At 50.9% G+C, this 21400-nt stretch overlaps 1 protein-coding gene and 1 long non-coding RNA gene across 6 annotated transcripts in view; one reads left to right on the plus strand and one right to left on the minus strand.

Annotated features, from left to right (window-relative positions):
* Positions 1–10: 10 nt before the first annotated feature.
* SH3PXD2B (SH3 and PX domains 2B) overlaps positions 11–21400 on the plus strand; it is a 98119-nt gene continuing 76729 nt past the window's right edge. For all 3 annotated transcript variants that reach the window (XM_029942852.1, XM_029942853.1, XM_029942851.1), the window contains exon 1: positions 11–85. In XM_029942852.1, coding sequence (XP_029798712.1) covers positions 11–85 — 75 coding nt within the window. The remainder of the gene's footprint in view (positions 86–21400) is intronic.
* On the minus strand, positions 11173–17193 carry LOC115294821. 3 transcript variants are annotated; one of them, XR_003910161.1, is made up of 4 exons: positions 17090–17193; positions 16564–16867; positions 11920–11993; positions 11173–11437 (listed from the first exon to the last, which is right to left on the minus strand). It is a non-coding gene; the product is annotated as an uncharacterized LOC115294821 (long non-coding RNA). The 3 variants fall into 3 exon arrangements; XR_003910160.1 differs by having other exon boundaries at positions 11920–12024; XR_003910162.1 differs by having other exon boundaries at positions 11920–12027.

Below are 21400 nucleotides of genomic sequence, written 5' to 3' on the forward strand. Positions count from 1 at the left end.
GAGGACGGCCATGCCGCCGCGGCGCAGCATCGTGGAGGTGAAGGTGCTGGACGTGCAGAAGCGGCGGGTGCCCAACAAGCATTATGTGAGTGCTGCGCGGCCCCCACGCCCCCTCGAGCTCGTGCCCCGCCGGGGGCGACCGAGAGCCCCCCGGCTCCGAAAACTTCCGAACCGTCTGCTCTCTCCCCACCCTCTCCTGCTTTCCCCTCCTCGGCCCTGCTGCTGCGAGCCTGGGTCTCTCCAGCTCCTCCCCCTCCCCCTCCTCTCATTTGCCCGGTTCTCCTCCCCTCCTTCCCGTCCTCCCGCCTCGCCCCTCCGCCGCTCTTCTCCCCCTTTCTGTCTCCTCCTTGGCCCCCCGCTCCGTCCTGCCCATCTGTGGAGAAGTCTGGCCCCAGCCAGTGTAGGGGACAGAGAGGCAGAAAGAGGGGGAGGGGGAGAGAGACAGACAGACAGAACCTCCTGGGCTGAGGCCGCCCGCCCTGTTCCTCCTTGTCCAGAGGCACTCAGACCCGCAGTGCCTAGCCACAGGTAGCCCCTCGAGGGATCGGAAGTTTGACTCCGTGCTTTTGGAGCATCCAGCCAGCCTGAGCGATCTCTGAGAGTGGATCCTTTGAGTGCCTGCACCGTGAAAAGGTTTAAAAAAAAAAAAAAGTCCCTGCCCTCTTTCTCCAATAACTTCTGTTTAAAAATGTGCGAAAGTTTTCTCCTGGTACCTCCCTCTGTAAAATGAGAGTCTTGTGTAGAGCTGGTGAGGACTTGAGAAAATGGGCCAGTAACCTCCTTTTGCAGATGGGAAGGCTGAGGCTCATAAAAGCTGCAGGTTCTAGAACACGGAGCTGCCTTCAGGCCTTCCCTGCCTCCAGAAGGTGTGCCAGGGCCCGCGGTGACCCCCACATGGGAAATGGATTCTGCAGCAGTCTAGGAGCTGAATCTAGGTTCACAGGGCCGTGGGATCACCTCAGAGGCTTTGGGTGGGGGTATATGGGTCTGAGGGATGTTGGGCCCAGGTGAGGCCTTGGGGAGGCCTCCCTTATTGGAGGGAAGGGGGCTCTGGTGTCTCTGGTGGTGAGAAGGGGGCAGTGGCAGCGCCTAGCTGCAGAGAAGTTAACCAGGAAGGAAAAAAGCAAGAGGGAGGGAAAAAATCCTAACAAAGAAGTGTAGAACAATGAATAGCAAAGGGCGTTGGCTGGCTAAATTCAGCTCCTTGGCCTCCTTGCAAGTCTTCTCTGGATCTATTTTCTTAAGAGGCTCGTTCTTATAGAGCAGATCTACATGCCCTCCATGAATAGCTTATAAAATTCTGAAAGGAGATAGCCGGAATTCACTCTGCACTCTCCACGAGAAAGGGTGTGCTGCGTGAGTCCGTATTGTTATTGGCTGGGCAGCCAATAGCCCTTAGCCAGGCTGTGGGAAGCTATTTCCTGGACCTGTGGCATCTTTAAATAGAGTGAAGTTTTCCTTGATTCCAGAGCTTAGCTAAATTGTCTTTTTTTTCTTCCTTTGTGTGTGTGTGTGTGTATGTGTCAACTGTTTCAAATGCTGCCAGATCGTGATTTCTTGTTTGAGCTTGTTGAGTGTGTAACTAAGTTGCCTTTTGGGTATGAAGACAGTTTTCACCAAGATGGCAACAAGAGGAAATCTAAAATTCTCCATGCTGCCTCCACCCAATCTGTGAGCTGGCAAAACCAGAATAGATACAGCTGCCGCAAAGTGGGCATCGTCCTCCACTAACTCTCCCCTGTCCACTCCCAGCGCACACATAAGGAGGCAGAGGTTCTTGAGCCCATTTGACAGATGGGGAAACCAAGGCTCAGAAAGGTAAAGTCCTCTGCCCGAGGTCATGGTCACAGGCACAGCAAGGATGTCAGTCCAAGTCCGTTGGACATGAAAAAGTGGTGTTCCGCCTGACCACTGCACGGCTTCCTAGAGTCCATACCTTCCTAGTTTCCTTAAGCAAAGAAGAACCAGGAAGTCTGCCATCATTTGTGATCATCTTGTGGCTTTTCATTCCCTGCTTAGTCAGATCCACACCCGCCAGCTTTTTGAAGGTTTAGCAGCTTTAAGGGGCATCTTTGCTTAGCTTTTCGCCCCTTTATAGGGTTCCTTTGAGACAAGTTACAATATGGATTTATCCCCAGATCGTGACCTCAGCTTGTTAGCTATGTGCTTCTCTTAGCCTCAGTTTGATCATCTGTCCCCGGGGATGGGGGTGGTACCCCCTTCCTAGAGGGAGGGACCACATGACACTAGGGCTGGCTGCCATAGCTGTTAGAAGCCTGCCTCCCTGCTCCGTGGTGTCCATGTCACCCTGCTGGGAATGTGCTGAAGTCACATGTGGAGGGATTTCACCAAAAAGTTGTTTTTCTGCGTGTGGGTTTAGTCACTCTTGTGACTCAAGGAGGCCCCCTCCCTTGGATGCAGTCTTTTGGGTTCATCAGATGAAGAGGGATGATGGGTTGAACTGGAGCCTGAGTCATGTACAGGAACAGGGCAGACTTGAGGCCATGGTGGCAGGGGACCTGAACCCACCGGAAACTGCCAGGGCCTCCCACCGCACCACTCTAGAAGAAATGAGCACGGGGGCACCCATTGGCATGGGCCTAGACTCTCATCTCATTTGGTACCCTCCTCTCAGAACCTGGCCCAGCCACTCTGGAGAGAAAGCATGAGAAGGGAGATTGGATGGTCCTGAGCTCTGCTATGTGACCTTGGGCTGCTCAGTCTCTCTCTCTGAGCTCCAGCTTCTGTAATCTGCAAGTTGTAAATATTTCTCTTCCCTATAGGATGGAATTTCTCGACCTCAACACTGTTTTCTGAGCCAGGTCATTCTTTGTTGTCGAGGGCTGGCCTGAGCATTGTAGGATGTTTGACAGCATCTCTGGCTTCTACCCACACGTGCCAGTGGCAACTGCCTCCCAAAAGTATCAGTTATGGAGAGTTCCGTTAGCCATGCCCCCTAATTTTCCACCCCTCCTTCCCATTTGCATCTACGTTGGTCACCACCTGTGCATCTGTCAGTTGCTTTGGAAGGAACAGGTCACAGGGACTGTAGATGTCATAGGGAAACTGCATCAAGGCTCAGGGCTCAGGGCTGGGCCACCTGTTGCACCTGAAAAAGCATCTTCTCCGTGATCAGGGTGGCATCCTGTCCATGCCCAGCCCCAGCCTCCGTGGCTTGTGGGCTCAGACGTCATCGGTGGGCCCAGGGGCAGAGCCACAGGTCAGGCCGAAGCTCCCAGGGCCTCTGAGAGCCTAACTGTCGGAGAGGAATTTTTGTTGGTGATCATACTGATAATAATGATAAGTATTATTATTTGGAAAGTGTCCCCTGGAGCCACCACCCTCTGTCAGAGGCAGGGGGAGACGAGGGCTCAGGGAGCTGATCCACTTCTGTGCTGGCACCTTCCCTGCCGCAGAACTCGGGCTTTCTGAACGAATGGAAAGGGGGCTTTCAAGTGTGATACTCTGGGGAGACCCTTCCCAGCTGGGCTGTCTTCTGGCTTGAGGGGAGCAGGAAGTGCTCCCTGGACGTCTTGCAGGTTTTATTTGGATCACCCCATTTCCTGCCCTGGAGTGGGGTGTAGAGAAGCCTTGGGTTTAGAGGAGAGTCTGTCTGCAGGAAGCAGGGGACACTCACTGGCTTGCTTTGTCTTGAGACCTTTAGATGTTAAGAGGAGCAAGATGACCATGGCCGTTACAGCAGCAGTAATCAAAATAGCTGAAATGTGATTGGTGGCTGTGGGTCAGGCCCTGGATTAAGCCCTCTGTATAATTAGTCATCATAACAGTCCTGTCAAATAGGTACTTTTGGGGGCGCCTGGGCGTCTCGGTTGGTGACGCATCCGACTCTTGATCTCAGGGTCATGAGTTCAAGTCCCACATTAGGCATGGAGCCTATTTAAAAAATAATAAAATAGGTACTTTTTTGTCATATTAATCCACCGTTTTGAATATACGAATCCATAAAATATCCACCCACCATCCAGCTCTGTCAGATCTTCCTATTATGCCTATTTTGTCAGATCATTGTGTTTGTGTTTGGGCAGATGCAAAGCCCCTTGTGTACCCTCCCCCGCTCCCTCCAGCCCCCTCCCCCCCCCCACATGAACCAGTGTCCTGCATTTGGTGTGTGGTGTTTGTCATTCCCATGCACTTCAAAAATAATAGAAAATTCTGTCTGTTAGATAGGATTTTTTCCTCTCAGTTTTATTGAGGTATAATTTACATGCCCTAAAATTCACTCATTTTAGGTATATGTTTGCTAATTATTTTAGTAAATTTACAGAGCTGTGAGACCACCAGTACAATCCAGTTTTGTAACATTTGCATCAACCCCAAAAAGATGCCCTGGACTGGTCTGCAATCAGTCTCCTTCCCTCCCCAGCCTTATGCACCTTTTAATGTTTCTTTTTTACCTTTTTAACTGCCCCAGAGCTTGCACTGAATGTTTTGAAACTACATGAAAACATCACCCTTTCAAGATCTATGCTGATGCATGTGGCCCCAGTTTTGTTTTAACTGCTGTTTAATATTCCATTTGAGGGGCACGTGGTGACTCAGTCACTTAAGCATCCAAATTCAGTTCAAGTCATGATCTCACAGTTCATGAGTTCGAGCCCCACATCCGGCTCTGTGCTAACAGCTCAGAGCCTGGAGCCTGCTTCGGATTCTGTCTATCTGTCTGCCCCTTCCCTGTTCATGCTCTGTCTCTCTCTGCCTCTCAAAAATAAATACACGTGATAAAAAAAAAATTTTTTTAAATACTGCATTTGAATATACCGCTGGAGATTCTAGCTCCTGTTGGGGACTTTTAGGGTGTCCCCAGCAGTCCAGGTCTGTGTGGCTGCTTCCTGCACATGTCCCCTAGGTGGGGTGCTGGGTCCGGGGGTTTGCACGCTCTCACCTTTACATTTAGATCCCCCAGAGCAGTGTCTGTGCATCCGTTTGCTGTGGGTCCTTGCTAACACCCCACACTGGCAGACTGTTTAATGTTTGCCAAGCTGCTGGGTGCAGAATAGCACCCCATGGTGGTCTGCATGCATGTTCCCTGCTTGCCAATAACATTGAGCATCTTTTCACACCTTTGTCGGCCACTTGAGTGTCCTCCTGTGAACTGCCTGTTTTCCCTTTTGCTCCTTTCTCAGTATGTTGAGTTATTTGTCTTCTGTTAATTAGCACGATTTATTTATACAGTCAAGATCCTAATCCTTCAGATGGTTACATTAAGGGTTCCCATTCTCTCGAGACTGGAAGGGAGGGCATGCCCCTAACTAAGGTCACACAGCATGGGGACTGAGCCAGATATGCACGTGGTCTAGGAGAGGTGGCAGCCGTGTGATCCGTCCCCTGCGCCAGGTGGCCGTGGTGTGTCACCTGGCTTCTGGAATGCCGTCTCACTGACCCCTCAGCCTGGATTGGTGCGGCGCAGACAGCGCCCGCCCTCATCATTCTCGCCCAGGAAGCTCTGGATGACTGTGCCCCTGGGAGGGGATGGGGTGGCAGACCCTGTGCCACCAGTCTTGAAACCTCCCTTCTCTGTTTGCCAGGCTCCTAGAGCCCCGGGGTCACAATTCAGAGTTTGCAGGGTAGATGGCGCCCGCCTTAGGTATTTCTGGCAATCTCAGCTCACCCTGTAGGAGCCTCTGGCTGGCGAGCTGGGTGGTCTGGAACACACTGGGAATCTGCATTAGCTGCATTTAGTTTCCTGCCACCAGTTACCTGGCACCCCCTCTTTTGCAGAAACATGCAGGGCAGGGGGTCGAACTTGATTGGAGAGAACTTGGGTGTTAGAGATAAACCCCACCTTGGCTGACTGCCCCCGCCCCAGCCTTAGTGTCGCATCTGCAGAATGGGTACAGGGTCTCTCTCCTAGGCCGGTCTCTTGCTGTTTTGATAATGTATGAACTCTGTCTCTACTCCAAGCCTTCTGCCGGAGAGATAAATGCCAGTGACTGACACATTTCTTTCATTATGAAAAGACCAAGCTTTTTTTTTAATGTTTATTTATATTTGGGGGGAGGAGCAGAAAGACAGGGGACAGGGGATTCAAAGCGGGCTCTGTGCCGACAGCAGACAGCCCAGTGTGGGGCTCAAACTCATCAACTGCAAGATGACCTGAGCCAAGGCAAGTCACTTGACCAACTGAGCCACCCAGGCACCCTGAAAAGACCTGGCTTTGAGTCCTCCTCAAGCACTTCTGAGTAAGACGAGCTCTGTGGGGGTATGTAATGGGGGCAGGAGTTGTAATAGTACATCCCTAAAGTGTGGGCCATTATGAAGATTGATTTGTGTCACACAATATTCAACCTGATGCATCATGTATAAAAGGCACTTAATCAATCATAGTAGTCGTGAAAAATAATATGGACAATAATAATAGCCATGATCCAAATCCGTGCCTCTTTCCTACGTGAGGCTGTGAGGCCAGGCTACATGTTCTCCATGCTCTTTCATTCAAGAGGCATTTCTGGGGTGCCAACCCCAAGCTGGATGCCTTAGAGCCCCTGGCATACGCCCTTCAGCAAGGCTGAGCTTTCCTATCTACTCTGTAGGTGGGCTCTTGTCGTGTAAGCTGTCTGTGTCGCAAAGACTTAATACTTAGTGCATTAAGTAGGCATTTGTTGTTGTTTTTAAATTAATTTATTTATTTTAAGAGAGAGAGAGAAAGCAGGAGCAGGGGAAGGGAGAGAAAGAGAATCCCAAGCAGGCTCCACACCGTCAAACACAGAGCCCAACACGGGGCTCAAACTCATGAACCGGGAGATCATGACCTGAGTACAAACCAAGAGTAGACCCTTCACTGAGTAAGCCACCCACACATCCCTAGGTAGGCCTTTTTTTTTTTTTTTTTTTTTTTGCTTCCTTCTGATTGAAAAATAGTGGGCCTCATTATCAGTTGCATTGCACCATCCTCATCCATCTGGCCCATGGATGCAAGGGGCTGGATGGGTCATCCTCAGCAGGAGAGATCAGCCTGCTGATTACACTCTGGGCTCCTGCAGCTGTCTCAAGATCAAGGCGGGTGGGGCCCTCACATCTTCAGATTACTTACAGGTCACTCCAGTTCAGACTTTGAATCTGTGTCATTCCATACTTCTGGTGAGCAGAGAAAGTACACCCGACAGCCTGGGTTCAAATCCCTGCTTCGTCACCTACCAGCAGTGTGACTCAGACAAAGGACTTATCCTCTCTGAACCTCTGTAGAGTGGGAATAATATCAGTTCCAATTTCATAGGACCAATGTGGGGGTGACACAGGCCTAGCGTCTCATAACTATGTATGAGCTTTATTAGGAACATACAAACATAGTACCATTGATGACAGTAAGAAGTTGGTAACCACTTAATCGCCCATCAGTGGAGAACAAGATAAATAAAACATACTATATCCACATGCTAGGATACCATCAAGATGGTAAAAATATATTCTGTCTTCTGTCCTGGGAATATTAAATAGTAAAAGTTGGTTGCAAAACAACATTCTCAGGCTGATTCCCACCTGATTATGAATGAAGGATGAAAATATGTGTCTGCATAAGCACAGAAATAGGGCTGATAAATCATGTCACTTATTTAATTTAATTTTTTTTTTGGCTCGTCTGTGCTTCTCTGTTTTCTAAATGTTCTGCTATGAACCCATATTCCTGTTTTTAGTGAAAATACAAAACCAGCAAATGCTCTTTTTAAAAAAGAAAAGCAGTGCCAAGCTGTGGGTGGCTCCAGCCAGGTTCCCACATCCTGCTCCCCCCATCCTGTCCCGGAGCAGCAGGGCTCCCCCGGCGCCTCAGAAGGCCTGTCTTCTCGAGATAGGTGCTGGCTTGGGACACTCTTCCCGCACTCCTGCTGCAGAGGGAGGGCTCTGGATGTGACTTTCCAGTGCAAGAGCCCAAGAAATGGAAAGAAAGGAGTTTAAAATACCTCCAGGGAAGGCCTGCACAGATGCTTTTCTGGTTAAAATGCTGCTTGCTCAGCAGGTCCAGGTCCTCCTCCCATATCGCCTGTGGCCGAGGAGGGTTGGAAAGAATTGCAGGCCTGAGTTCTGTGGTCTTCACCGAGGTCACGGGGCATGAGAGTGCACCCAGCTCAGAGGGGTGGCCTGCACCCCACTCCCTGGGTGTTCACACGTTCACTTTTGGCCCACCCCAGGGTGCACGGGGGTGAGCATGAAGTTCAGCTAGTTATCACACTGCCGGAGAAGTACTAGGGGACCCTGCCATTCATTGTGCTCCTGAACAGCTAGGACACTCATATCCTGATTGCAAATGGTGAGTGCTTTTTTCCTGGGCAAGAGGGCTGTGCCAGGGGGAATAGTCTTGCTTTGCGTGACTCAGTTTTTTTCCTTCCCCTTGGGGAGGAAGGCCAGCTGTGGGCCACTGCAGCTGCAAGAAAGGGGGCCGTTGGCTGAGGGTCCTGTCAGCCGGGTGGATACAAGCAATGAGTGGTGGGCACCCATCCCTAGCTGAAGGAGAGAAGGTGAGGCTTATTAAGGCCATGTGGCCAGAGGGAGGGTTGTGAGTGTAGCATCTGCACTCAGAGACCGGAGTTCTAGTCTGATTCTGCCATTCACTCACTGTTGGCCTTGAGCCTTCTCAGGGAAGTGGGTGGCTTTGCAAATTAAGTGAGCTTTTGTGCAGAATGCCTGAGGACAGTACTGCCCTGATGGTTGTCCTTGGAGCCTCCTGGCCTGGGGTAATGCCCAGAAACTGGGGCCCTGTGGTTCCTTCCCCAGAGCGCTTGGTTAGCCAGACCCTGGCTGGAGCTGGTGTCACAGCCCTCTGCTGTCACATGGGAACTGACTGTAACTGACTCAGGAGGCCTGGTGTCTCACAGTGGGCCAGTGGGCAGGGGCTGGCATGGCTCCCTCCTCTGGAACTTTCCCGGGAGTCCGCAGGTCCAAGCTTTGTCACATGCCCATCGATCGGTCCTCTGCCCCCTTCTCCGGACAGCAGAGTGTTTTCCTCCCGTCCTTGCTGGCTTGGATGCAAGCCTGCAGGTAGGGAAGGGAGGAGGGACTGATGGTGCATCTATTGTGTGCAGGTGGACGGAGCTCTACTGTCCCAGGCCATTCTCAGGCAACCTTAGAGTTGCCTTTTGCCAAACTTAGCAGGATGTTCCTGTTAAATTTGAATTTTAGACAAACCTGCGATGTTTGAGACCTACTTCTCCTACAAAACTAATCTTTTATTTGAAATTCAAGTTTTACCAGGCATCCTCTACTTTGTCTGGCAACTCCACCAGAACTGCCACTTGCAAAAAGAAACAATAACCAAGAGACCTTTGCACTTTGTGGTAGTGACCATGTTTCTTGAGAATTCACTGAACAAATATAAATCCTTCCAGGAGCCAGGCACTTTGAAGGGCAGGGATGATATACAGCTCAACCAGGAATTCAGACTTCAGGGAGGTCAGTGTCTGAGAGAGACAGGTAGACAGGGTGTTTCCGAGCTGGTCTGGAACTTGGGGAATAAGCAGAGGCCTGTGCTCTTGGGTTCTGGGGAAGCCGGACTTGGAGAAGGCAGGTGGCAGAGGTGATCCAAGGCCGATCACAAGCTGGAGAAGGATTCCACGAGTAGAGAAAGGCAGGGGAATTTCAGACAGAGAACAGGAAGGCAAAGAAATGGAAGCCCCAGCATGAAGTCTGTTTGAAAAAATCAGGAGAGATTTAAGTGATGGAGATGAAGCTTGTGTGACAGGTGCAGGCCAGAAGGACCTGGGGGTGCCTGAGTGGGTCAGCAACCACAGAAGAATACAAAGTGTGGACCCCACCCTCAAGAAGGCCACAGCCCCAGTGTACAAATCTGGGGGCCAGGGGTCAGGACCAGAGGTGTCCAAAAGAAAGTCATTAGAGTAGTCAGGGAGCTGGTACTCAGGGCCCCTCCTGCTGGCTGAGTGGTTAGAAAGGCCTTTCACAGGAGAATGGACAGGGCAGAGCACAGATCAAAAGTGGGAGGCTGGAGAAATAGAGCACCCGTACACAGGAAGGCTGTGTGCAGTGAAGATGACTTTGGGGTGGGAGGGACGGGAGGGAAATATTAGAGGGGACAGTTGGGAGTCTAGCTCCAGGAAGAGAGAATCTGATTGGCCAAACCCATGATCACCTGGTCATCCTTTGGCCAGGCAAGGACCGGATATGGGGATAGATATTCCCCCTAAATTGCAAGTAGTGAGAGAGACAGTCATTGTAGGAGATTCAGGGTACTGTTGCTGAAGAAGGAGCTGGTGGAAACAATTGATGTCTGCTACGTGGGTACCATTGTTAGCCCATTTCACAAGCATGGAAACTGAGGCTTGGAAAGGGGGAATAATTTACCCAGGATTGTACTCAGCTCTATGTGTATCATTGACTACAAATGAGAGTATAGTCTCTCTCCCCCGACATGAAGGGAAACATTGCCTTAAAGCACATAAGGATAATATTTTCTAGTCTGCTTCATTAAGCAGAATTGCATGGACCCCCTGCCCACTGCATTGGCAAAGAAAACTAGAAACCCACACAGTGGCGTCACCATTTCCTCCTCCCTAGCCAAGGTGTGAATCAGCAGCCTTTGGCTTCGGGCCACACTTGGCTGCCAGTCCCTTGCACAGATGTGGGTTTATTGTCTGCCCTGGGCCAAGCCTGGCCCCAGGCCGGAGAGAGGCTAAGATAGCCAGGCAGCCTTTGTCCCCATGGAGGTCACCATCTGTTGGGAATTCATTGTCACTGCATTGGCAACATGATGGGGCATAGCATGGGGACTGTGGGGACAGGGAGGGGTCTGAGGCCTGGGCTGCCTCCTCTTCACTGAGACAGAGAAGTATGCTCTGGAGGGGAAAACCCAACTAGCAGAGGAGTTCTCCATGTGGGTAGAATTCAGAGTGTCCTGAACTTGGAAGAGGGATAGTTCATCTTTGTTTGCAGTAACTTCCGGCCATAATGTAGCATCGCCTTCCATTGTGCATGAAGGCAGCATTCCTCAGTGATATTAGTAACACCTGAAACTTTATCACCAGCAGTAATGCCCTATCACTTTATAGTTCTTGCATGGATCGCAAAGATCATTTCTTTATCGTCTGCTAGTAGTAAGCAGATCATCTACTAATTGAGAATTGTAGTGTTACTCATCCCACTGCTAGATTTCATTAAGAAAGGGGTGCCTATGTTCACCATTTTGGTTTTTGAAACACTTGTGCTATATAATTCAATGTAATCAGTTTTATTTGAAAGCCCATGTGCCTTATTTTATTCATGTTAAATCATTCTGAGTAGTGGTCCATTGGTTTTGTGAGGTTTCCAGAGGGGTCCATGGCACAAAAAAAGGATGAAAGACTTGTGGGTAGAAGTTTCCAACTTTGTGTTTGGAAGCCAGATGTCAATGGCACGGGTTTGACCTGGCTCTGCCGGTTCCCAGCTGTGTGACTTCCAATAAGCGTCGAACTTCTCTGTGCCTCAGTTTTTTCATCTGTAAAATGAGAGTAAGGATAGTACCAAGTGTGGGTTGTTCCACATAAAGGGTTTAGAGCAGTACCTGGCACATGAAAGTGCAGGAGGCACATGAAAGTGCAGGATAGTTACGTGTTAGCATTCTCTTTAGCACCGTCATTATCACCATTACTTTCCATGAAAAGCGACGCAAATGACATGACTCGGGGGGTCCTGAATGAAATGACATGACTCGGGTGGTCCTGAATGATTGCAGGTTGAGAAACCTACTCTAAATGGACTCACCCAGGACGCGCCCCCTGAGATTTAAAGCCATTTTCCCGGATGATTTATATATTTGCATATTCAGCACTGTGGTAATTCAAGCAATGTTGAAAATAGCCTAGATGTTTGTCATTGGAGATGTGATTAGACAAATGATATATGGCCTTCAGGGGACTATGAAGGGTCCTTTAAAAATGGTTTGTTCAAGGCTTTTTAATGAGATGGGGAAATGCTTACCATACAATGCGAGTGAAGAAGACAAATGATATACACAATGCAATCTTCATTTCTTGAGTACTTCAGAAAAGGGTCTGGGGAAGAAATACGCCCCAAACATCATTTCTGCTGGTGGAAACACGGACAGTTTTAAGATCTCAGACTTTGCTGTCAGAGTTTATTACCAACCAGATTGAACAAGTTACTTGACCTCCCAAGGCCTTACTTCCTCCACTTACAGAGTGGAAACAGCAGTACAATGCAGCCTCATAGGAAGTACGTCTAGGCTGCTCGCTGTTGTGAAGGATTGTATTGTTTTATATGCATTATATTCCTGTGCAGTGTCCCATGTTTCTCTGGAGGGAGAGGGCAGTGTGGTATGGAGGAGGCAGGAAAACTTCCAGGAGAGAAGAGGAGGGAGGGGACCGTGCTTTCCCGTCTCCTGGACTTGTGTATAACTTGTGAGAAGGTGGCAGCGAAGTCCACGTAGGAGCTCCAATTGAAGCTAGGAGGACTCCTCTCCACAGATGAGCCCAGCAGGGTGTGGCACAGGGGCGACCAGGGATACTCACTGAACTTGACCGTTAGGAATCACTATAGTTTTTGCAGGGAAAGGGGCTCCTTGTCAGTACAAAGCTTGGAACCCACTACGGTAGCCCCCCTCCTTTATCTGGGAAGAATCCCTTTCCCCTTATGACACCTCTAATAGATGGCTGTCCCTGGGTCTGAGAGCTCAGTCCTTCTGCATTCTCATCTAGTTCTTTTCTCCTCCACGTCCCCAAACCCAGTGGGGTAGATGAGGCCAGGCTTAGGGGTAGGGGGCAGCTGTTAGGGAGCATTCTAGATTAGTTGGCGGCCTCCTGCCTGTCAGTCACCCAACCAGGGCACCCAGCTTTGATTCTGAGGCTCTCTCTCAGTGGACAGATGCCATTGCGGTACCCATACATTGGATCTAGTCATCTGTTGACTTGTCTTCTCTCCCACTGGGCCTGAGTCCCTCATAGCCCAGAGCCCGACTCAGGACAGGAGCTAAGTGTGTTCCTTGAATGAAGCCATAACTGCCTGGGCTCTCTCAATCCCAAGGTCCCATGATTCTGGGGCGATGGCCATTGACATTGTTGAGCTGAGACAGATTCCTCATGATGACCTCCTTTTGGCACCTGACCAAGCCTTTCGTCATGGCTGTTAAGGCACAGGCTTTGGAGACAGCCAGACCTGGATGCAAATCCTGACTGTGTCACTTTCTAGTTGTGCAATTTGGGGTGGGTTACTTAACCTCTCAGAACCTCAGTATCTTCTTCATTTATAAATGGTGGAATCATCTCCGTATGTGACACATAGTAAACACTCAAGAGAAAAGTAACTGTAATTGTTAGTCTGGTCCAGTGGAAACAAGGAATCCTCTAACCCTCTGGGATGCTGTTAGTGTGAACCATATGAAATTGTCCACTTTTTACCCATACAAATGGCGGTTTCACTGGGTTCAACCTAATGATCTGAATTTGATTTGGGCCTAAGGAGCTCCCTCTGCTTACATGGAAGGGAAGTAATGTTCACTCCTAGACCAGGCATCTCACAGACAGTCTCCCATTATATACATTACAACAGCCCTGAGAGAAGGAAGTACTATTAGCATCTTGGTTTTACAGATGGGGAAACTGAGTCTCCTCAGTAGCTCACTCGAGGAAGTGTTATAGCGGGATTAGCGGGATCGGAACTCACGTCCGTCCAACTCAGAGTCTATGTTTGGCATTGTTGCTGTCCTGAGGCTGGGCTGCCTGTCCCGTGTGGTGTCACCCCACCTTGTGGCTGGAAGAGCTCCCAGCATTCTCTGGGGGCTCCTAGCCCAGCAGCTTGCAGCTGTGGACCAGAGACCCCCTGAGATGCCTCCTGGGGGGCCCCACATTTCTGGCCCTTGGTCAGACTGCCTTTGTGTCCACAGTTTTCTGCCTCAGTGCCTTTGGCCTTAGTTGGGGGACTGGAGGGTGATGAGGACCTGTGTCAGTTACCCTTCTAAACTTTGGGGGTGTTCTTCCCAGGCCCTCCTATTCACCTGTTGAATCCAGGTCCTGGCGTCTAGACTCTGGATCCAGGCACAGTGTTCCCCTCGTCCAGCCCTTACCACAGCCCCACTGAGGCAGAGCCAAAATGGCCACTAGAGGCAGGAGGCCAGACAAAGAGCCCGTGCAGAAACTCAGGCTGGTGACTGTGTTGGCCTGAACTAAATAAAGCCATTGGCTTTTCCAGACTCAGTTACCCCATCTATAAAATGGGGAAGACAGTAGGTCCTGCCCCATAAGGGAATAGGATTAACTGGCACGTGCGTGGCCAGTAGTAAGGAAGTGCTCATTAAATGTGAGTCTGTGTTGTTGTTTTGCTTTTTTTCATTACGAGGGAAGCACTGAGAGACTCTCAGGAGGAAAGAAATCCAGTCAGGTGCTGTGTTTTAGAAATATCCCTGTGGAGGTGAGCAGAGGGGCAGGAGGACCTTGAGGGACCAGCTGCTGGCCTCCAAAACAAGGTGGCCCAGGCCCAAGCTGAGGCTGTGTGGTGGAGGAGACAGCCAGCAAGGAGGCAGCACGAGCCAGTGGGGAGAGGAGAACCCAGGATGAGAGCTGGCTGCTGGATTCCTTGCTCTGTCTGTCCTACATCTTTCTAGCCCCCATCTCCTCCTTCACTGACCTCCCTCTCAACTTGGAGGTCCAAGTTCATTTGACTTTGTTTTAGAAGGTACCAGACTTCTGGGGTCTACTGATCTCTGCAGGATCTCTGCAGGATCAAGAACAGCCAGGCCTCTGCACACATTTCATTGCCTTGTACCCACTAACTGTAGGTTGGGGGGAGAAGTAACAGCTATTCTTCACTGAGTAGCTGCAGCGGGCCTGGTGCTGTGCTCAGAGCTTTGCTTGAGTCAGATCACCTGATCTTTGCTGTCATTCCATGAGGCAGGCACCACTATGACCCCATTTTACAGATGGAGAAGCAGGCTGAGGCAGGACTTGCCCAGGCCTGTGCAGCTAGGAAGTCACAGGGTTTGAACCCAGGCTTTCAGAGGATCTGGCTAGGGTCACACTCTGGAGTTTTAAAAAACACCCCAATGTACTGTGCAGCCAGGTTTGAGAACTGTCAGGGACAGTAGTACGTGGTTGGGGCTTAGCACTGGTTTATGCTCTCACATAATCTATACGCTAGAGAGCACCTGCTGCTTGCACTCTTTGATGTCACATATGTCGTGGCCTCATTTACGTTTCAAAACAGGGACTTGCCCAAAGTCACGGGGCTGGGAAGCGGTAGAGGCAGGATTTGAAGTCAGCTCTGCCATTCTTGGGAGCCAGGAGAAATGAACATACTTGCTTATGGTCCACGTGACTCCTTTTTACCTGTTCTTCTTGGGTAGGGAATGGGCATTCTGAAGTAAAATAAATCTGGGTTCAAATTCTGGCACCCTCCTTAACGAGCTGCAAGGCTTTGGGGCAGTGACCTAACCTCTCTGAATGTTGGTTTTCTCTGCTGTGAAATGGGCTGGATAGTAAATTTCACTCCATAGGATTTCCTGAGAGCAGAGTTCTGGGGACTGAGTCGTCATCAGGTGCTGGTCCTCCTTTGGAAAACTCCTACTCATCCCTCAAAATCCAGAACAGTTGTTTTGGGTTTTGGCTTTTATTTTTTTCCATCTGGAAAGCCTCTCTAAATTCTCCTCACAGAATTAGCCCTCATCCCTTCTGTGTCCCCACAGGGTCTATAGAGTGCTTCTAGGGAGCCTGTGGCCTATAATGTGGTCTCTACTGAGTACCCCCTGTGTGCCGGCCACTGTGCCAGGCCATTTAGGTGAGGACTAAGACCCATCTGACCACGTATTCTGGGCTTTTCCTACCATGTCACATAGCTGGGGTTTAGATCTTGGCTGTTTCACGTGGTGGCTACATGACCCTGGGTAAGCCAGTTGTGCTTTCCGAGTCTCTAGACCCCATGACATAACATAAATAAAGTACTTGGCACAGACCCCCTGATCAGCCCAATAAATGCGGCCCCTTCTGATTCTTTTTCATTACTTGAGCAGCTTTATCCCTACTATCTGTACGCTTTGCACATTGCAGTGCTCCCATTGGACATAAGTGGGTGCTCACATCAGTTGCCCAGTTCTCGCCAGGCAGCTCGTTAAGGCAGGACAGGTCCCAGCTGGAAATCTCTCCGCTCTGTTCCCTGCATGGCGCCGGGCTTCTCTGAGGCCGGGCAGCCTTGGAGATCCCCACAAGCCCTAAGTGCCTGCCCTGGAGGCTTTCCTAGAAAGCCAGCCTGCAGGTTGGTTTCAGCAAGCCTGGGCTGCAGCTGCCAGTACCTCTGCTTGCCATTGGAACGTTCCCCGTGCTGCTTCGGGCCAGATGTGTGCGAGGACGTGTGTTGGCAGCCAGAGGCCCAGGCGGGAGCTGCACACCCGGACCAGCAAGTGTTTCCATCAGTTCCATGTCTCAGTATAGAAGAATGGAGGTAGCCAGCCAGCCAGGCAGGGGTCCCTGCTGCCCACCACCATCTGGAGAGACTCTGGCAGAGAGGGAGAGACGGGCTCCAGGGGTGGGCAGCCCTGTGTGCAGGTGCACGTGGAGGGGACAGTTGCCTGGGTTTCACAGCATGACATTCCTGACTTTTCCTTTTAGCACAGCTTACCTCGAAAGAAAATTTGAGTTGGCCCCAGGGGAGACAGACTGGCCAAGCCTCCAGTGCCTCATCTGTGTAATGGGGTTATCAGGAATGGTGCTGGAAGGCGCCCGTAGTCAGGCAGTGTGCCAAGCACCTTGCATGCATTCGCTCCTATGATCCTTAGCCAACCCTAAAGAGCAGGTACTATTCTCTCCGTTTTATAGATGAGAAAATGGAGGCTTGGAGCCGTGCAGGAACTTGCAAAGTCACGCAGCAGCTTTCAGCTACAGAGCGGAGATTCCCACCCGGGTACTCCAAAGCCGGCACCTGTCTGGGTTTTAAGGACATTAAGGAGCAATTAGTGTGTGCGTGCGTGTGATTGTTATTCTTAATTGTTAGTCGTGTGCAGTAAAACTCCCTCTTTTGGTGTAGCATCCTGAGGTTTTATGCGTGCGTGGGTTCTTGTAACCACCAGCACAGACAGGATATGGAGAGATTCCATCACTCCCCCGAGGAATTCCCGCAGGCCAGCCTGGTGGGATGGCACTCCTACTTGCCATTGAATGTGCGCCTGTAGCGTGCTCTTTTTCTCCATCGCCTGTTCCCAGAAGCCTGGGGGTGAGATGTGGCCCTCTGGTCCTGGCACAGGCCCCATGCCTGCATTCTCCAGTGTCACAAAGCTGGTTCTGTTTCTAGAATCCTGGCAGCTGAGTTGTCCATTCAGCCATTTCAAGAGCATTGTTACTCTCCAGACACAGAGAGCCTTGAGTGAGATCACCTCGATTTATGGCTGTGTGGCCCTGTTCTTGGCCTTTTGTCACTTTGCCTGCCTACCTGTCCGTACATCTGCCTTTCTGTCTTTCAACAGACATTTTCCAAGGGCCTAATGTCACCAGGCACTGGCAAAGCCATGCTGCACCCAATGGATGTGGCCCCTGGCCCTTCAGGGCTCCCAGGGGAGAGGGGCTGATGGTCGTGCAAACATACCGGCACACCCGGAGGAACGTGTACTGAGAGAGGGCAGCCCCAGGGGCTGTGGGAACCCAGAGAATGGGGCCACACTCACATGGGGTCTTCAAAGGCTTCCTGAGCTGACACCTGAGAGGTAAAGAGGCACTAGACAGGCAAAGGGAGAGATTTTTTTGCCAAAGTCTATGGCATGGGCAGTGCAGGAGGCAAGGGAGAGCCTTGCTGGGAGGAGGCCCCCCAAACGCCGTGGCATCCTGCTGTTGTCTTCCTTGACAAGGCTGAAGGTTCCAGAAGGGCAGGGGCCTCTGTCTTCTCCGTAGCCAGAGCTCCAGCTCTTGGAAGGGAGCCTGGTACACAGTAGGTGCTCTGTCTGTATTGGCTGGGTGCATGAGTGACTGACTGGACTGAAGTGTTCGAAGCAGAGGCGAGAGACACAATTAGATTTTCACTTTAGAGAGAGCGTCCCTTGTTGCACCTCCCGGCCTGGCACTCCTCTGCCCACGGGTGGTCAAGGACCCTCAGCCCCACTGCACATTCACTGCATACCCTATGGGCTAGGAGTGGTCGGAACACAGCCCCAAACCAGAGCATCTGATCTGCAGCTAACTCCACAAGCCCTTGGATTTGGGCCCCATTCCAAGCATTCACTTAATTGAAAAGATTGGAAAAAAAAAGAAAAAAGAAACATTGGCAGCCAGCCACCCTCAATGTGTCACTCGCTGTAGAGCCTGAGCTTGGGGACTCCTGATGCTGATGTGGGGACAGGAACGTTCTGGCCTGGGGCCAAGACACTGGAGGCCTGGCCTTGAGAAGCTAGGAGGAGACAGGACCTCAGAGGCGAAAGGGGCCAGGATCCCATCTGATGTCACCTGCTCTTCACAGCTGCGTGACCTCCAGCATGCCACATCACCACTTCAGCCTGGGTTTCCTCCCCTGACCTAAGAGGCGGCCCCACCTTCCTGGCAAGCATTTCGTGAGGGTTGCACACTATGTTGATGAAGCACTTAGCACAGGGCCAGTGTTTAGCAGCACATTCCCCAACATGGTCAATAATGTTGCGTTGGGCCTCACTCACCTTGGTCCTGCCTCACTGTGACACCTTGCGATCGCCTCCTAGGTCTCCAGGACATCGGGACACTTGGCAGCATTTCTCCAGGAATAGACTTCATGTACCTTCTCTGGAAAGATAAATACACAGTCTTCAGCACTTCCGGTGGTATTGCTGCTCAGGGGTGCTGGGAAATCAGACAAACTGCAGGGTGTTGCAATTCCAGAAAGCGGTTGGGAGTGCTGACCTACATAGGCCAGATGTTGGGCAGACAGCTGGGGAGAGCCGACGGATCGGAACCAGAGGGAACTCGTGGCCTCCGCGGGGAGCGGCAGAATCATGTTTCCCATTAGTCAAGCCCTCGGAGCCCATCCAACTGCCTCTGCCCTCTCCCTCTCTCCCCCACCCTTCTCTCTTTCTCTCCCTCCCTGCCTCCTACCCCCCTCAGACTGGGCCCCCCCACCTTAGGCCAGCATATTGCCAGAGACTGGAGCCCAGCCAGTCATTACCAGGCTGTCCTTGGGATCCACCAACCCAGAAACCCAATCAGTGTGGGAGCTTGATGGAAGGGGGGGTTGCACCGCCTTTTAAAGCTGGTTTTTTACTTAAGCCAGGGTCTGCATCTCTTGGGCGCCCTTAGACAGATTCCCAGGAGCCTTCTCTGCAGGAAGTGGGTTCATCTGTATCTTGAAACTGGCAGGCTGCTTGATTTCAGGGCTGCACGTGCTTTTGTATTTAAGGTTGTGGCACAAGACCGCTTGTGTTGTTGTCCCTGGCTGAGTACCTGCCGCAGACACTATGTGACTGTGAGCAGAAGCTGTAGCCCCTTGGTGAGCTGCTTAAAAGACCATCTTTTCTTCCTCCATCTAAAAGGGACTCTGCTGCTCCCCAGACCTGAAAAATAGCGTTCTGTAGCAGAGCTCCTCCGTCCCAAGAGGAACTCTGAGTCTGGTTCCAACCCTCCTATCTGACCTCTGTGTGGCCTGGGCAAGTCCCTTCCCCTCTGTGACCTCATAACCCCAACTCCAAAATAAGGGATGGTCTGGGGTGCCTGAGTGGTGCAGTCGGTTAAGCGTTCAAGTCTTGATTTCAGCTCAGGTCAAGATCTCACGGTTCATGGGAGGGATCAAGCCCCACGTGGAGCTCTGTGCTATCAGCTCAGAGCCCATTTGGGACTCTCTCTCCCTCTCTCTGCCTTTTCTGCTCACATGCACGTTCTCTTGCTCTCTCTCTCAAATAAAAAAATTAAAAAATTAAAAATAAGGGATGATGGTGTAGAGCAGGATTTCCAAGTATTTTAAATAAAGCCTTGGAACCCCCTGCTATTGGCGGTGAGGACTGTGGGCAACGGAAGACCCCAGGCCCTATGGGAATCTTCACTGACAGTTGCCTGGTGCAGCGTGGACACACAAGGTCTGGCAGTCGGGGCCACAGGCTGTTGGGTTTCACCCTCCTTCATATATATAAGAGCCTAAAGTGGTGCCACCTAGTGGAAACCAAGGTGTAGAGGCCCAGCCACCTCAGCAGGATCCTGGGCCTCCTGACAGGCCAGTTTGGCCACTGGCTTAATCGCTTCTAAAGTTCTCTGGACAAGTCGTTGTGCAGGAGACTCCGGGGGACAAGAGGATCCTGCAAAGAAATTTGGACCCTGTCGTGGAAGCAGAAAGAGTCCATAGCTGGCAGGATGCTGCGCCTCTTGGCCCATCCGTATCCTCATTTGTAAAATGGAGAGGTTGACCCAGATCAGGATGCTGAGTATGCAGCACACATCCTACAATCCCCGTGCCCGTGGCAGACATTGCTAATGGATCACAGAACTCCGTCTTGCTCATGTGCCTTTCTTACAAGCTCTGCAGGAAAACAGCCTCAGCCCCTTCTGTGCCACTGGTGCCCTCTCTTTAGATATTTTTTTTCCATCTCCCAGGTCATTCCACATGGCCCACCAGCAGTGTAGGGCCAGCAGAGGGCTTCCGACTTGAGAAGGGTTGCGGGCTCATTGGCCTGTAAACAACGGAACTCCAAACCAAGTGAGAATGGCAGGGGCTTCCACTGCAGCAGTACTGCCCTCATTCTCGAGCCTCCTTTTGGCCCCATCACAGTGTCTGACATATCCACACACCGCCATGCTACATATTCTTAATTCAGTATTCTTCTTCCGATTGACTCCGGTTTTTTTTTCTTACATTATTTTTAAAGGTGAAGCTTTCACCATAAATGGAAAACTAGCACTTGCTAGAAATAGAAGGAAACTAAATAAAAAGGGAAAGGAAAAATCAGTATGTTCATGTTCTTCCTGGCTAGTGTTGCCTGGCCTGAGCTGTCTGCTTTATAAGAAGAGACCAGCCAATGTGGGAGAAAGTGGTAAAGAGCCACTTGTGCCAGCCTTCTGAGGGGAAGGGAATGTCAGAATGTTCTATCGGATTCCCTGCCGTTGCATGCTGAGATCTGTATCAGCTAATACCCGCTCGTGTGCCCTCATTCCTGTGTACCTTGAGACACAGTGATCTTAGGAGACTGTCACTTTGGAGAACCCTTGGACCAGACCTTTCCCTCCGCCTACCTCCCAAATTAAAGCTCTGGCTGTTGCCGTCCGGACCAAACAGTAATAACTTCTTCAGGACTCGTGCAGCAGCCCTGCCCCTTCTAACCAGTATCAGCTGGGACTCTTAGCGGGGTTCTTTGCCAACCCCAGAAGCCCCACTGAATAGATGTGCAAAGCGAAGTGATGTTGGAGGACATTCCCCCACGTCTCAGAGATTTTATTCACAGGGCAGGAACACCTCGTGTTTTCGAGTTCACATGATGAAGGCATATGAGATCACAGCACTCCCGGGGCAGGCCGACAGC

The sequence above is a fragment of the Suricata suricatta genome, chromosome 6, assembly GCF_006229205.1.
Source record: "Suricata suricatta isolate VVHF042 chromosome 6, meerkat_22Aug2017_6uvM2_HiC, whole genome shotgun sequence".
Classification (NCBI taxonomy): domain Eukaryota; kingdom Metazoa; phylum Chordata; class Mammalia; order Carnivora; family Herpestidae; genus Suricata; species Suricata suricatta.